The sequence below is a fragment of the Myripristis murdjan genome, chromosome 7 (genome assembly GCF_902150065.1).
Source record: "Myripristis murdjan chromosome 7, fMyrMur1.1, whole genome shotgun sequence".
NCBI classification, from domain to species: domain Eukaryota; kingdom Metazoa; phylum Chordata; class Actinopteri; order Holocentriformes; family Holocentridae; genus Myripristis; species Myripristis murdjan.
In genome coordinates, this window is record NC_043986.1 from 12,035,493 (window position 1) to 12,053,232 (window position 17,740).

At 41.4% G+C, this 17,740-nt stretch overlaps 2 protein-coding genes across 2 annotated transcripts in view; one reads left to right on the forward strand and one right to left on the reverse strand.

Annotated features, from left to right (window-relative positions):
- Positions 1–12,628, reverse strand: part of scn8aa (sodium channel, voltage gated, type VIII, alpha subunit a) — a 50,229-nt gene extending 37,601 nt beyond the window's left edge. Inside the window, exons 1-4 of the mRNA XM_030055114.1 lie at positions 12,545–12,628; positions 7,701–8,035; positions 1,738–1,856; positions 198–287 (exon numbers count right to left, since the gene is read on the reverse strand). Coding sequence (XP_029910974.1) covers positions 198–287; positions 1,738–1,856; positions 7,701–7,979 — 488 coding nt within the window. The 5' untranslated portion in view covers positions 7,980–8,035; positions 12,545–12,628. The remainder of the gene's footprint in view (positions 1–197; positions 288–1,737; positions 1,857–7,700; positions 8,036–12,544) is intronic.
- Positions 12,629–13,741: 1,113 nt separating this feature from the next.
- On the forward strand, positions 13,742–17,199 carry LOC115362526 (transmembrane protease serine 12). The gene is made up of 5 exons (XM_030056485.1): positions 13,742–13,826; positions 14,039–14,222; positions 15,900–16,177; positions 16,493–16,635; positions 16,966–17,199. Exons 1-5 carry the CDS (start codon positions 13,784–13,786, stop codon positions 17,197–17,199), a joined length of 882 nt encoding a protein of 293 aa, XP_029912345.1. The 5' UTR covers positions 13,742–13,783.
- The last annotated feature ends 541 nt before the right edge of the window (positions 17,200–17,740 follow it).

A 17,740-nucleotide genomic window follows, 5' to 3' on the forward strand; every position in this document is an offset into this window, starting at 1 on the left:
GTGAACAGTGAAGTGTGAGTAGAGGGCAGGCAAAGTGTAACTGAGCCTGTTCTTATTTATAACAAAGTGAGCAGTGTATCTGTCATTTTAAGTAGGCAACACTATGATTTGCCATGAATTGTAACTATAATAGAAATCCTTATGGAGCCGAGGCATGCATTTATCATGTTAAAAGCACAGAATTAATGAGTACTTACTCTACTTGTTTTGACCACTCGGGAGGATCACTAAAGGTCATGAATATACAGTTGGTCAAAATAGTACACATAATGATCATGCTGAAAAGAGTGAGGAGCCAGTTAAGGAGAATACTTAAGAGAAAAAAGCACAACAAACATCACTTTCACCATCATAATCCTGAAAAACTGTACTAAAAATGCAAAACACATTTAAAGGATTAATGTTGTAAAAAAAAAAAACACCGGTAGCACTTAACAGATGGTGTTGCCCACTGCCACAAAAGCCATTATTTTACCCATAAAATATTCAACTGCTATATATTTAGTGGAAGTGTAAGAGCTCACTCTTCAATACCAACATGACCAAAACCATGCTGTAGCACATTTACACACTGTGAGGCTTTCAGTGCAGAATGGTCTACACAGGGGAACAAAGGAGAGCCTCGCAATTAGCTTTAGAGGTTGGTTCAAGCTGCGGTGTGTGGCTAAGAATGGAGAAATACCTTAGATTTATTGCCAAGATGAGGAAACAACATGTCGTGTGCAGACAAAATATTTAACAAAACAGTATTATTTGCACTTAAGAGACTAAGTTAGCTTTGGGTAGCTGATAACAGTTAAACCCCATGTTAGAGTTTAAATCTAGATGGGGATGCAGCAACATGATCTTTTTCAGGCCCATAATGATAGTTCATATCTTCCCACTTGTACCAATATCAATATTAATTATATATATATATATATATATATATATATATATACACACACACACACACACACACACACACACACACACATATATAAAGTATATTAAGTGACACTCTCTTTGAAAAAAGTCGCCAAATTCATAAATATCGACAATAACAATACTTTACTGAAAACAATACTGCTTTTTTTTTGCGTTGGGTTTGCTGCTTGTTGGTCAATATTCAGCGTAACTGTAGCCTATGGAGAGCCACTGGATGGGATCCAACATCAAATGGGCAACAGTTTTATTGTCATTTTCAGCATTCAGTAAATCAATGGGCCAGGCTGACCCTCTTTATAGCAACAACAGTTCAATCAGCCATAGGCAGTGCTATAATGGACCTGCCTCCCCATCTTCATCTCTTTAATTGAAAGCTGTCTGAACAAATGAGTGGTACAACCTCACCGTGATGAGCGTCTGTAGAGTTGTGCCAGCACGGGCTCACTAGGGAGCTCTAGCCTTGGTTGCTACATAGGATGACTCATTATTTTTTACAAGCCTTTCCTCACAATGGTAAAATGGCGACTGCCTGAGACCCTATACTTTCCCATGGTAGAGATGCAAAGAATAACATCCTCTTCTTTCACTTCCCCCGTCCTCATCTGTCATGCTGGGGGGGGGGCTGCAGCCTTCAGACTCCGGCCCTGACCATGACATGCTGTCTCCCTACATCCTCTCCTACAGCAGCAGTCACATGAAACATCAATGGCAGAGCGAGCAGAAAGACAGAAAGTCCACCTCGTCATGAATAATACATATGGACAGGAAACATTTTTGTCTCTCCAGTTGAGACACCGTTTGAAAGGATATGAATGTATCAAAATTTTAATAGCTATTCGCCTAACCAGATTAAAAGGACTTATGAAGTACAAGGCAGGTGTGGCACTAAAGCGGAAGATTGTCTTCCCTTTATTTAGCACTATAAATGTCTGTGGAGAGAAAAAAGAAAGGGAGAGGGAGAGGGAGAGAGAGAGAGAGAGAGAGAGAGAGAGAGAGAGAGTATTAATTGCGTGAACTGGTATGCACAGACAAAAATACACATACTGTTCATTAAAGGCAACTCAAAGTACTGCAGATCATCATGTGGACTGTAATTACCATCTATTCAAACCAAAGATGCTGTCTTGTTTCGCGAATATGTCTACATAAACATCTCTAGTCATTCAAAATTCATATACAGCAAAAATATAAATAAATACACAAGATTAAATGTATACATACTTATATTGACTAATTTTCTGTCACATAAAATTAACTGAAACACATTTTAACAAAATGGCCGCCGAATCAATCCTCAGCCAAACTGTCTCTAATGTTGTTATTTTGTCACTCGTCACTCAGTGCCTCTACAGTGTTTCCCGCTCCGCCGGAAATGTCCAGTGTGTAGAAACAGCCTGTGTGTACATGTTCAGCAGTCTTCACTTGTGCCTGCCTGTCATGGTCGAGGTGGTTTTGAGAGAAGGAAAGGAGCAAGACCAAGAGGGGCTGGCAAGCCTTTCAGTGGATAACCTCATAATTGTTTAAATAAAACATGGCAATTTGCATGAAACTTTAATGAGACTCTGTGCATTTGCAAAAGTGATATGTACCCTTGTGCTTTTAACAAGGCATCCCTCACTACATTAAGCCCTGCAGAACTGGCGGGTTGGAGCTGAAGGCTGAAGACAGTGGAGTCAGAGGGGAGAGAGGGGGAGAGAGAGAGAGAGAGAGATGAAGGAAGAGGTGGAGGAGAACAAGAAGTAGGAAGGAAGCAAGATGTGAGAGTGCCTTGGCCTCAATGGGACGGCTCAAAGTAGGATTCTCACTGAGGGGAAACACCATGTACAACCACGGCACATACAGGCAACATGATGTCACAAGCTATACCATGACTCTATATACAGTAATCTGTGTGTATCGTGCAGAAATGATACTTCTTGTTGACATAACCATCGTAAGAGGGGGTGGAGTGTAGAGCAAAACAAAATGGAGAGCCTGTCTATCCAGGAAACACAAAACATGACCCCTTTCACATTAATTTGACTGAAAACTACAACAAAGATAAGTCAGACCAAGCAAGTCAAGTAAGTCATGATTAGATAATCTTGCAAGCCTCTCTAGCTGCTATTATTGGCCCGAGCGGCCCCTGAGCGTTAATACTGCCATATATTCTGTCAACATTCCCAGTCAGAGCTATGGTCAGCAATGGTGATATACTTGGAAATGCCCCAGTTGCCATTTGGAGAAGCAAGGAATGCCAGCATGACATTTCAGTTGAATAAAGCCATTGCACATGCATGCTGTGCACATATGCACAACCAGTCGACACAAACAAATGCATGAGCACCCACACACCCACAGAAACACACAAACTGATGCACACATGCACACACAGTAACACACAAACACAAACCAGTCCATGCAAAGCACAAAATGAGAGAGGCCAAATTTCTCAACACATACACATACTTTCTCTCTCATTCTGTCACACGCACATGCACACACACACACACACACACATAGATGCTATGTATGAGTCTTTTTTTTCTCTAATGCATGACTAAACTGCTGCAAAGCTACTGAAAATTTCATAATCCAGAGCTGAGCAAAGAGGAGAGCAGAGAGGGAAGGCAGAGCAAGATAGAAAGAGAGAGATGGAGAGCAAGAGGTGCAGGCAGGCAGGCAGCAACTGTGGCAGCAGCAGCAGACTGAGGAGAAGCAGGGCGGAGGGAGAGTGAGCGGGCGAGCGAGCGAGCGATCGAGGGGGAGGGGGGGATGGGTGGGAGACGGAGAGAAAGCAGCTTCGACACAGAAGCTCCAGCCATCAGGCAGGGGTGCAGCATCTGCATCCGTAAGGACTGCAGCGGCCGTCCCCTCCTTTCAACCTTTACACTGCTCATCAAACCTAATATTCCTCTGACCACGCCGACTCCTTCTGTCTTTGTTCTGATCTCTGCTCCGGCCATTTTACGATCCGAAAGATTCGTCCGCGGTCTCTGACAGCAGACTTCACACAGGACAATTTGAATTTTTGAAGGAAATCTGTCAACCGGTTTAAAATGAGGTGGTTGGGGTAAGCATGTCTTGCTCTGATGGGACTGCTTGCACTCATTCCCTTCAAATAAGAGTCCTCTGAATTAGAACATCTTGAGGAGGCTCTGTGGTATCTCTATGAAAAACAGCTGACATTTCTGTCTCTTCTCTGTTCCCCAGCAAAATGCATTTCAGTGGCTTTAGCTGGAGCAGAGTAGGTGCCTTCATGTGGCCTTGCACATATCTTTCATTTTATCCCTATCCTTGCTCTCTCTCTCTCTCTCTCTCTATCTATCTATCCATCTATCTATCTATCAATTTCTTATCCTCTTCCTGAGAACAACCTCTGTCACAGGACTTGTACGTCAAACACCCACATCTACCCAGCCCGACCTGGCCTAGTGCAGCCCAGCCCAGCCCAGCTCATCCCAGCCCCCATCCTGCTGCTAGGTGGGGAGGGCTGGTGCTGCATCATCACCCAGCCAGCCAGCCCTCTGTCTCAGCCTTGGCACAATCTGAGAGAGACACTACTGAAGATTTATCACCCAGAGCTGTCAGGGGACACGCCAATGGAGAGCAGCCTTCCTCCACAGTCATTTCTCCCCATTGTGCCCCTCCCTGCAGGAGACAGACTGACATAACCAGAACCGAGCTGCCGGCTCTCAGTGACAAAGACGTACGGAGTGCTGTTCTTCCATCAAGGTCACCACCTGATCTGACGTCACGGCTAGGCGAGCAGCCAGAACCAAAGCAGCATCCGCTTCCTTTGGCATTCAAATGAGACTAGCTTGAGGGCCATAATTAGATTTGCCTGTAACTGAAAGCTGACAGGGCTAGCGGAGGCTTGGGGAACAGTTAGATTGAATCGTGAGCAGAAAAAAAAAAACCCCAAAAAACAAAAAACAGTTCCACAAAGACGCTTGCATGGCACCACCTGCATCCATGACAATAAAACATGGGCATGTGTGGGGAAAAGGACAGTGAACTAAGTATTAGTGACTGAGGGTAATGTATCAACAGTCCCACCTATCACTGGGTATGTTTTCCACATTTCATCGACTGAATCGTGTTTCCTTGTGCACTGGACTGGTGTGTTACATAACCGCCAGCATGCTCTTTATAAAGAGAACGAGGTATGAGACAGAGACAGACTGATGGAGAGGGAGAAACACAGAAAGAGATATTGTGCTCCTACACACATGTGCACCCACCAGTGCATGCATAAACATACACTTACTTATTTATGGTGCTTACAGCGAGCACGCACGCACACACACACACACACACACACACACACACACACACACACACACACACACACACACACACACACACACACACACACACACACACACATTTGAAACCAACCTGTTCAGCTAATAATGATGACTTAACAGATTATAGCACCCTGTCTTTATCAGCTAACTGTATTTTAAGGAACACTGGTGTGCACCAACAATGTTATACAATACCATCCACATCAACAGTATTTTGTACTGACATAAAAATAAAAAACTGTTCAATGCAGAGGTGTTTAGAGGTGAGATATTTTTGACTGGAATAAACATATATACTGTCAATTATGGCTACACCATCAAACTAACAAATATTATACCAGAAAATTTCAGCCATACTGACTCGTCCTGTCATCAACAGACTGGTGTAAACTGCCTTTGCTACATTGTGCGTCTTAATTTATGTTCAGGTAAACGACAGCCATTTTAAGAGAGCATCCATTCCTCTTTTATAAACTCTGGGTGAAAGATTAAGGTTGCTAAAATTTTGTTTAAGTGCACAGGGTTACTATATTGATGGGTCAGATTTGGCAGAAGGCAGCACTGTACATTTATGGAAAGAATTAAACTTTTCAGTGCAACTATTTTACCCAATAAAGTACGTATAAGTAATGGTAATGGCTTTTGTATCTTCAGACATTTATTTCAGGGCTATTTCACCTAAAACAGGAAGCAGGAATATTACTGAAACAAATACTCTCTCCTCTAACTGCTAAATACCGTTTCATCTCCATGATGCAACATGTCACTGTATTCATGGTAAGATAGATTACATCTGGCCTAATAAACTGTCTGTTGTAAACTGAACCATAACAAAGCTTTAAATCTACATTTGCTGACATGTATACATAGAGGATATTCAGAGATCACTTTCAAGGTCACACACCAGAGCAAAGCAGCCAACCTCACTCAGCTTCCAGACATGCTAGAAACCCAGGAGAGAGACCTGTCTCCTTTAAGACAACCAGAGTCCTCTCAGCCTGCTGCTGTTTTTCTCTCCTGCCGGATTAATTTTTGAACAATTAGAAAAGTCTGTCATGTGGAACAACAGTGTTTCAACAGTTCCTGCCTCTGACCTTTTCCCCAAAGCCCTGCGAGCCATCAGAGACATGGCACGGCCCACTCAACAAGTCAAGTGCTCAACTCTTTTGCTCCCTGAAGGCCTTCAATGAGGGAAACGTAATTACATTCTGAAACCTAATCATGCAATTAAAATAACGGTAAACCTGGCATACCTGGAAGTCAGCTAGCAAAAACCTACACAAATTGCAATGACAGACAGTGGTGAGGACCTTTTTTAGTGTATATTCCAGCTATATTGTATAACTCACCTGATATCATATAATTACTCATCTGGTGATAATTACATAAAGCATTAAAATGTGTGTTATGGTCTGACAGATATACCATTTTTACTGGCCTAAATATCAAGTGGCTCACATTCTGTAAGAAACCTAATCATCAAATCAGTATCTTTCTTTAAATCTACCATAATAATAAGTGAGTGAAATGAGAAAATACAATGAAATCACCCAGTACATTAAAATTTTTCCTCCTTGAAGTCAATTTTGGTATCAGATGTGAATTACAGCCACTTTGGGGAAAAAATGCACTAAATAATGAACTTGGCATCTCACAAGTGCAATGCACTCCTGTCAGTGACCTGGTGGGTCCACTGATTAATGTTGTTTTAGTGTCACACAGTGTAATCATGATTATTTTGGTCAGTACTGAGATCATGATTATTTAACATGATTACTCACTAACTTTGGAATCATTTATTGATTTTTTTTTAAATTGTCTTTTTATTTTTCAGTGGATTTCCTTGACTCTTCCACAAGACAAAACAAAAACAAAACAAGACAAAATGAGACCATCATTGTAAAACGAAATGTGGCACAATAATCATTTTCTCTTGATTATCTCGTTTTCATTCATGATTTTGGCTTCAATTGTTGGAAGTCAAAATCATGATTGAAAATAAAACTGGATTAATCACCCAGCCCTAATTCATACTCTACTGAACATGTGTTCTTTTGAAGCATGAATATGTCCCATGTCCAAATCTCAAAACCACACCTCCCCTGACTTTGCTATGAAAACCACAGCGCTGAAAACTGATTAAGATTGGTAAAACAGGTCAGGCACAAGGGTTTATCAGTTGTTATGCTGATCCAATGTGATCATACTCTGGATTCAGCTCACCTGGATCGCTGACTACAAATTAAAATTAGGTTTCAGAGTAATTTAGGATTTGTGACAAATAATCAGAAAACCCCTTTGGCTTGTACAATTCTGTTAAATAGCTGTTGATAATCGTGTGTGTGTGTGTGTGTGTGTGTGTGTGTGTGTGTGTGTGTGGCAGGCAGGCCGAAAACTGTCGGCAGGGTCTGGCAAACCGCTTCATCACACAAAATGATTTGACCAGCAGTGATGTCAAGAATGGGCGGGGCTTGTCAAACTCACTTTCTGAGAATTCAGGTAGTATGGGTCCAGGTCCTCCAGTGGTACCGCCACCATTCCTGGAGGGATGTCCCCATAGATGTAGGGCAGGCTCTTCCCAGCCTCCAGGTCACTGTTGGGCTTGGGCTTGTTCTCGTCATCGTCGTCACGGTAACTGCTGTCCTGCTTGGGCGGCTTCTTGTTCTTCTCCTCATTGATGCGCTGCTCGAGGCCCGCCAAAGATTCCACAGTAAATTTCTTGAAGCTGTCAGGTCCTGGCGGTGCAAGAAGGGGTGCAGCCATGTTTTCATCCTGCAGCTACTTGGTCTTTAGGTTTGTACCATCCACGGTAGCCAGCTCTGTAGGTGACAGCGGATTGAGAAAGGAGAAAAGTCAGCCCACAAAAGGAGTCCATAAATCTATATTATAGCACTCCATACAGTCTGATTATATGAATGGAACACATGGCTTCCAAATATCTTTTAAACAGAGACTTCTGATGATCATAACAAACTTTTTTTTTTTATCTGTTATTGTGAACCTGTAAGAAACACTCTAAAGCTCTTTAACTGATGAGTGGGAAGGGGTTTAAAGCACATGAAACATCAATAAGAAAGTTTCCAAGGCATCACAACACACACTCACACATGCACAGAGCTGGTTATGATGTCATGAAGCTACAAAAAGGGTTCAAGTTAGAGAAACTACAGGGTCACTTTCAGAGAAGAAGAGATGAGAATTAGGCTACATGGGAAACTGTAGATAACATTGAATTCTACAAAAACTGTGCCCTGAATGTTCCTGCTATGTCATATTATCAATTTATGTGATACACACATTTTACAATTTGCTGTGGAATGTGGAAATTTCACCTGAACTCTTTTTGTTATAAAGGCTTAATAATTCCTGTACCATGCTTTTTTTTTTTTTTTTAATAAAGAATAGGTGACACATAACAAAAATATTGTAACAATATACAACCAAGTACACTTCCTGAAGAGGCTTGGATCAACAGGGTATAGAAAATTAAAAAATGCAGCAACATTTGTAGGCCTGTCCACTAACACTCAGGTAAAGTGGGTACTGCAGACGTATTGTGGTATTCAATGACACACAGGAATGCTGAAACAATATTTCAACAATGTGCCTCTAATATTAGCTGCACATGAATATGTAATCACCACCAGTGTTCAGGCATTTTTTCTCACCTTTTATCAATAGCTGCACGTATAAAAATAACAGTAATCTTGAAGAACCCTATTTATTTTCTTTATATAGGTATAATTTTCAGACCAACAGAGGAAAAATGACAGTGTTTATAAACTCAAGAGGGCAGATCACTGCCATAAACTACAATTACTACAGGACAGTGAAATATCAGTGTAAGGCTAAGAGCTTCTGCTTTGTGTTGTCTATCATTTCAGCTCCAGGAAGTCCCTTAGACACGGAACTGCTTTTTCCTTATCTCAGTTGAAGAGATAAGATAAACAGGCACATAAACAGGATGGGGGACAGAGGATCCATGTTGTATTAAATGTTCCAACCAGGACACGAACTGAACCAAACCACAGCTACACTCATCGCAAGTCTCACTTCTATGAATCTGAAAGGCCGGCTGAATTAGTATGTCACTCCAATTCAGTGTCAGATACAGCATGTACAGTCCATATTACCTGGCTAGCTTTGATAGCTTAGCTACTGGGTGTCTGGTTAAGATTCAACAAATAAGGAGACTGGCTATTTTTATGAGAGGATTTGGGTAATGAGCAGTTAACTGCAGGGTGTCACTGTTTTGAATTCTAATTTCCCATGAGAATGGGTTTTTACCAGTTGAAACATACATAAAGAAGAAAAAAATATACCACACCATCTGATAATTTAGTAAAGCCAGCATGTAAGTGAAGCCGTGTTTTGCAAAAGTGAAATTTACATCTCTCAGGCCTCTTCATTGTTTATGAGGTCAGAACAGTATTTATGTTAAATAACTATATATTAGTCATTTACAAAGGATGAGTGATAATATATTAGAGACTGCAGATATATGCCAAAATTTTCACCCATTTTTCTTTAATTCAAAGTGGTAAATCATATATGTGCACACACACATATATACATCACTTGGGTTTGAGTATTAGAGAGGAGTGTTTTGTGCATTAATATTATATCAGTTCATGATATTTTTTAAGACTTCTTGCTTCATAAATACATTGATAAGCTGATATTAGAGCCTTGAATTATTTTTATTCTTTTTGTTGATAAACATTGTATTTTTATGAGACAATATACCTTACAGAAACTAAAACAGCAAAGACATATTGCAACTGACCTATATAAACAACATTCTTTGTTTTCACCTGCCTAATTTTAATAGGTAACAACAATGATCAGCTGTGGTTTTCTGAAAGTTAAAATCTCTGACAACCACAATACGAAGACATTATTCTTTTTTCGTTTCTTGTATAGTCATAAACATGCAGCCAGAAAAAAAGCCGCTTCACTTATGATTGCATGGCTGAACAGACCAAATACACTTAGATGTAAAAGGGTATGATAGTTACATGACAACTGCTCAAGATGCACTACATTTCAGAGTCAAGGGACTATGACAGTTCTAGAGGAAGAGGAGTGAGCTGGGATGAAGAGTGAGGGGTTCAGGATGAGGTGTTCAGGGGGGCTCATCCAAACCTGAAAATGTAACCTGAACTGTGGGTATAAATATGATTTTGAAGTCTTCACATAAATGGAACAATATACTTTTTGGTGTAATTTCACCAATGCACACCGTTCGCTTATCCATTTGCTGTTTGCATTACACTGTATTCCACCCTGGCCATTTATTTACATTAACATCTGTGTTTTGTTGTTTTACCTGAGGCTCTGTGTTTCCTGAGGGAACAGTTTGAATTTGCTGCTTGGAGCTTTCTGACTTAACTGGAATAGTTTATCAGGCATCTGAATCACTGAGAGCTACAGCTCCTCTCCTGCACTCCTTGGATTTCTTGCATAACACATCCTAATTAAAAATGCTCACATGAGAAGCTGACACAACATGGTAGAGGCTTGCTCCCGTCTTTCCCGGTAGGAGCGTCCTTGTATGAGCAAAGACGTCTGCTTTAAAATGGACCCCGGTACCTTGTAGTCACCGACTGAGCCTTCTGCTGCCTGCTTACACGGGCGCTGTCCGTTTCAGCACCACACGCGCGCGCGCGCGCGCGCGCGCGCGCACACACACACACACACACACACACACACACACACACACACACACACACACACACACACACACACACACACACACACACACACACACACACACACGAGCCGGGGCCAAGACAGCAGCAGAAGAGGATCAAATGACAAACACCACACTCTCTCTCATGTCGGAGTCACATTACACCAGCAACACACACAAACACGCACACACACAGTCTACACGCACCCTCCCCCTCCAAAAAACGCACAATTTGCAGCAAGAAAGAATAATCTATTATCCAATCTGTACCAGTCCGTCCAGGTCGTCGTGTTTTCCGTCTAATCCAGGCTAAACGCAGCAGCTGTTTCCTCGGGCCTACCTGATAAGGTCCCCTCTCGACACCTAGGCCTATATCCTTCAATTCTGCAAGTGGAGGACGCCAGGCAGTGTTATGTCAAGGCAACACTCTTCTTATGGTGCCTCTGTCTCATGGCTTGCAGATTCTTTACAGCCAGGTTTGGCAGGGCAACCCCAGTTTTCACAGAAGAAGCATCCACATACTGGCATTTTTTCCCCCCTTCATCCTATTTTCATAGACGCAGCACGAAACAGCAGCTTGTTTACTCAACCTGCTGATGAAGGAGGTGGGCCTGAACGCAATTACACACCTCTTCCAATGGGCTAAAACGAATATTCATTTATAGAAAAGCCTTGTTTACCCCCAGTAAAAGGAGAAAGAGGTTATATTGCGCATGAAAGTGGCCCGCTACAATCAAACTGGCCAAACCAATTTACTGCAGTGGGTGGTTTCTATGTTGAAAATGTCACGCTGTGATTTGCAGCCGTGGATTTTATCAAAGACATACGTGATGTCACCAAACCATATTGATCGTGCAAATTGTTAATCTTAACTCTACCAAAATGCGCCGATTGAGTGTTTTTTTTTTTCTTCTAGGATATTCTGTGCGTTTTGCGCGTAGCCTTAAAGGATCTGCACCACACCCGTGAAGCCATGTCGACTGCCAAATCAATATGGGCTATATCTGCACACATATATGTACTAGACAGCAGCCTAATAACCGAGCACAATCACCAATATGAACACAAAGCTATAAAAAAATTAAGATGATCAGAGAACAGATAGGATAATGTCACACGAAAAGCACCAAAGTGGGGTGTAATTTTTTTTGGCTATTGATGATGGAGGGAGGAATAGGCTACTCACATAGCATCAGCCCCATTTTCGAAGCAATATGGTGTCTCATTCCGCAGTCCGGTGGATATAATAAGCCCAGAAGAATAACAATTACTTGAAAAAAAAAATGTTTAGGTTGTTGCTATTTTGGACCGCGGCGGTCAAACGGCTCCCTACCTATAGCCTAGCCTGCGAGCCATTTTCTCCCGCAAGGTCTTATCAATGTCTTGAATGCTGTCCGAAAACATTAATCAAGCAATGCCTACCAATCGTGATCTATTGATTAATAAGTATTTTTGCCTCCTCCGGTACAGAAGGTGGATGCCCAGTCCGCGCAGGCACCCTCCTCTGTCCCCCCCAAAAAAAAGATGCAGGGCAGTGTGCTGCTCTGCGACATTTGTGCAAGGGTACCGACGGGCTGAAAATCCACCTCTACCTACAAACATACGCTCTTTTCACGGAGAAATGTAATTTACTTACTTTGTAAGCGTTACAATGAATCCAGAAAGGCGTTGCTGGACTGCAGATGTGGAAAAGATTGAGGAGAAACTGCGGTTGTCGCCATATTGTTGCTGGTATCTTCCCCCTCAGTGCGTGCAGTTTCCCTGCATAATTGATGACTCTCAGCAAAATGTAAGGGAGTGTCGGCAAGTGCGTTTCGTAAAATCATAGGTCATTTGGGCCTGAAGCCCATGAGCTCCAGTGTTTGGTTCACAAAATAGGACTTGATGGACTGCCAAATGATGAGCCTATATGAGACTCGGCGCACACAATCTGGCCAAGGTTTATCTGACCTGTGCTCAAATCGTATTGGCTCACTGAGCTCGGTGTACACAGTTTGTAGTGCAGGAATTTATTGATGAGGATTTATCATTTTTATCACTGACAACTTCACTTAAGACAGCTGCATTTTCCCCCTCCACATTTAACATAAGATATGTTTAAACACGTTTCATAACATTTGAAAATAATAACAATAATAATAATAATAACAATAATAAAAAATAAAGATTGACATGATTAAAAATGATGACATTTGATTAAACCTTTGACATTTGATTTATTTATATTTTGGACAGCATCTTCTTTCTGCACACTGTTGAAAACATGGCAAAACTTTACAAGTAGACGTATGGGTTTCTCCAAAATGTAATTGGTCATGTGAGCTAACTTCAGTTGAATGTGACTTTTTTTTTTTTTTTTTTTTTTTTTTGTCATTTTTCTCATATATTTGGAAACGTATCTCGTCTCATCGTGAGGTTTCCAATAGTGGACAACAGTTGACTGGGCCTATTATAATTTCAACTAGCCCATATGAATCCTGTATGAATTTGACTGACCTCTGCAGTTTAGTAGGACAAATATACAAATGGTATCTTGTCCTGTCATGTATTTTTTTTAATGTGGTTGTATTGCGTCCTTTAAATCTCCCCACGTAGTATAAGGCTTACACATTAAATTGAACTGCATTGAATTAACTGAAAAAATAAAAACGTTTTTGAAATAGGCTATATGAAATAAGTAAGTTATGTCATTTGATATAGTATTTAATTATAAATACATAAACAATATGCCCACATAGTTAGTGATGCATTAGAGTAACAGGCTAAACTTACCTGACAACGTGACGAAGCCGAGGGAACTTTCCGGTTAATTCTGTTTGCAAAACTCCTCTCAGAAGTTTAAAACTAAATGGATTATAAAGCACTTGTACTTTTTATGACTGCACTGTGTGTGTTTTCACAGGTTTCGACACAAAACTGTGAGTAAAACCAAGGCAGAAGACTAAACAAAACAAGCTAGCTAAGGCTAATGTAGCTAACCGAAAGTAACTGCCGTTATTCAAAAACGCCATTCGAAGTGACGGTTCCTCAACAGTAACGGTACACCGGTGTATTCAGCTGCTGTCATAACACGGTGTTAGTTTGAAAAAATGATGTGAAAACAGAGGTTTTGTTTGTTTGTTTTTTCCAGCTTGCGGGCAGCGGCGCTTGGTGGGGCCTCCAGGCGGGTCCCGGATCGTCGGAGGCCAGGAGGCTCCGGAGGGGGCCTGGCCCTGGCAGGTCAGCATCCAGGTCCGGGCCATGCACCTCTGCGGCGGGGCGGTCCTCAGCCGGCTCTGGGTGCTCACCGCTGCACACTGCTTCAACACCAGCCCGTGAGAAATACACACACACACACACACACACACACACACACACACACACACACACACACACACACACACACACACACACACACTAACTAACTAACTAACTAACTAACTATGTATACTATAAGGGTGGAATGTACTAATAACATTTGACTCCAGGCTTTTTTTTTTTATAAGCTGTATAAGACATATTAGAAATATCAGCATTGTACATTAATTTGTTTTAGATGTTTGGATGACTCTGAGGAACTATGACATGCCATTTATAATCTTCAATAACCTTCCCTGTGCTCTAAGACCCTAACATAACCATACTTACAGTCGGGAGAGAACCACTGACAGTTAAAGTGAGATTTGGGAGGGAAAAACATTATTTGGGTATGTTTTACTTGAATGGTTATTCAGGTAGTCAACAAGACATGAATTACCTGACACATAAACCTGAGTAACAGTTATTATTATAATAATTTTCTGGAGCTTTAAATCATGGGGGTCAAATTGACCCCAACTGATAAAAGATGTTAGTAAAATCGAACGTAACATGAGGGTGAAGTATACTTTTGCTTTGGCAGTGTGCTTAACTACATTTTAAATCACATCCGTTGCAAAGCACAAATTATGTTCAGTATTTAGTAATTTCTCTTTTTTCCCAATTGAACACATAGTTTGAACTCTTTCCTCCCCCTTTTAGAATTGCAGGGGACAGATCTAGAAAGTAACTCAGTAACTTTTTTTTAAAATGAGCTTCTTTTTGAACTCAGTAGGATGCTTTAGGGTTCATGCCCGTGTGAGTAAATTGCACCCAGCATACCTCACCTGGTATATGAAATGCTCACTCATTGGGACCCTAATATACCAATAAAGGTGGTATACTCTGTCTGTCTCCCTCTGTATGCGTGTGTGTGTGTGTGTGTGTGTGTGTGTGTGTGTGTACATGCATCCATTGTAAGTCTGTAGCAACAAATAAATGAATGGTAGATACAATGGGAGTATAAATTACAAAGATGATGGTGGTGGTGGTGGTGTGTGTGTGGGTGTGTGTGTGTGTGTATGTCCACAACACACACACACACACACACACACACACACACACACTCAGTGGCGACTTTTTTATTTATCCGCCTGTATAATCTAATGCAGTTCAATGCAACAACTCTTCCCTAAATTCTACCTTTTAACAAAGTTTATAATGTTTTGTTTTTGTTGAATGTATACATTTAATTCTATGTTTCTTATTGAGGTTGTAGTTTGCAGAGGTCTTGTACTGGACTACATTATATTGAGAGATGTTTCTAATTTTTTTGCCCTCCCTATTTATATAAATGAGGGGGGCAGAATAGTGGAAACACCTCTCAATAAAATGTAGTCCAGCGCAACAGCAGCAGTAACTATGAGCTCAGTACCAAAAACAGAATTGAATGAACACCTCTATTACTGTGACAAAAAGAAAACCTGAGCATTATAGGCATCATAAAAGTAAACTTTATGGCAGAACAGTTTTATTGGATTGTATTAGATTGTGCAGGTGGACCTAATAAAGGTTGCCACCGATTGCACATTAGAGAAGATGGTGGGTTGGCAAGTTTTAAGAGAAGAGAATAAACTGAAAACCACCAAAGATTCAAGGTCATTAAATAGTTTAATTCATCCCTCTGATTCACTGCATGGTTGTTTGACTTGCAGGAGGATAAGCCAAAGGTACTTCAGGGTGGTGGCAGGAGTCAGTGTTTTATCAGCACCAGGTCAACACTCCCAGACCCGCTTTGTCCATTCTCTCAAAACACACAAGAGCTTCGATGAAGCGACGATGAACAATGATGTGGCTCTTGTGCGCCTCAGTTCTCCGCTGCACTTCAATGACCATGTCCAGCCTATCTGCTCCGTGGAAAATGTGACCCACGAGTTCACCCTGAACCTCAGCCACTGTTTCATCACCGGATGGGGAAGCACCTCATACAACGGTCAGTCTAAAACTCCAGCTCCTGTATCTGTTGACGCCATTGCACTATTATGAAATAAGTAGCTGCTGTTGGGTAGCGAGGTGGTATACTTATAGGGAAAACCGCTTCAATGGGAAGACCTGGATACATGGCCTCGTGCCAGCAAGTTGAAGTGTCTTTCAGCAAGACACTGAATTTCCATCTGGTTCTGCATCCTGCATTATGAGCTTCTTGTAGAGGGCAAATTTCCATGTTGGAATCAAAAAAAGCATCACATTATTATTGTTATTGTTAGTGTCATGCTGCAACCTGGTGAGTGTTGTCTTTATGCCTCAGGGGAGAAGGCCGCCAGCTTGCAAGAAGCCGAGGTGGAGATCATCGATACACAAATATGTAACCTGATCGACTGGTATGACGGCCTCATCACAGAAAACATGATCTGTGCCGGATTGCAGAGCGGGTCTGCTGATTCTTGTCAGGTGATTCTCATTAGGTCTGCAACTAAGTATTTGACCTTTTTAGTCACCAGAAGTTACCAGGACTGAAAGTGATTCTTAAAATTGCTTAATAAATCTCAGAGGCAATGAAAAAAACCTAAAATACACTTTTTATTATAATGATATGAAACTAAGAAAAGCAGCCAATCATAGCATTTGAGAAGCTGCATCCAGCAAATGTTTGGTATTTTTAGATGATAAATGCCTTAAATGATTGATAAAAAAAAAAAATGTAATTGATAAATGTTTTGAACTCACAGATGTGCATTCCTAGGCTGTATGAGTCTCATAAGTTGGCTGTGCCGGTTTCAGGGTGACAGTGGGGGCCCCCTGCAGTGCTACAGTGAAGACGAGCAGAGGTTCTACCTGGTGGGAGTGACCAGTTTTGGAGACGAGTGCGGACGGCCTCAAAGGCCCGGCGTGTACGCTCGAACCAGCAGGTTTACAGCCTGGCTGAGGAAAACTCAGGCAGGATCCTTGTCCGCTGCACATCGCCCGGCCACCTTGACTCTGCTCTCATCTGTCGTTTTTGTGACACTCGTCTGAAAAACAGACAGACAGTGCGTCATCATTAAATATAATGGCAGACAGTTGAAGGGTTAAGATGTTGTTTTTTATGGATTTTGAGATTGCATGTTGGTAGCATGAAACTGTCGAGGTTAATGATGAAATGTTGCCATAACTCACAGCATCGTTTTCAGTCTTGACATCCGTTTCCATCTTTGCCACTGAAACTCGGAAAGAGTGAGCCTCGTTTGCTCCACAGTAGTTAGTGATACATACATGTACGACTTGTTCTGTCGTCCAGAAAAAAGCCACAGTGTCAGACTTTAACAAGTGGAACATGAGTGGACTCAAATTTTAAATTTTACAATGCTAAGAGGCATTGAATTTGGCAAATTTACAGAACACAATCCCAAGCAGTTGTAGCTTTCTGTAGCTCCTGCACTGTATAGAAAACAGGATAATTTACAGTGTTTTAGTCAAGTTAGAGAATTTTTTATACTTCAGGTTCAAAAATTAATCTAATCTAATTTGTTCATAGGGCACCTGCTGTCTTATCAGATTTTTTAATCTGTTTTTGGGA

Bases quoted from the DNA above. Each gene is read 5' to 3' on its own strand.
- LOC115362526 (XM_030056485.1), top strand. From the start codon at position 13,784: ATGACTGCACTGTGTGTGTTTTCACAGGTTTCGACACAAAACT. The intron at 13,827-14,038 runs GTGAGTAAAACC...TGTTTTTTCCAG, and splicing joins ACAGGTTTCGACACAAAACT to CTTGCGGGCAGCGGCGCTTG. The intron at 16,636-16,965 runs GTGATTCTCATT...TGCCGGTTTCAG, and splicing joins GGTCTGCTGATTCTTGTCAG to GGTGACAGTGGGGGCCCCCT.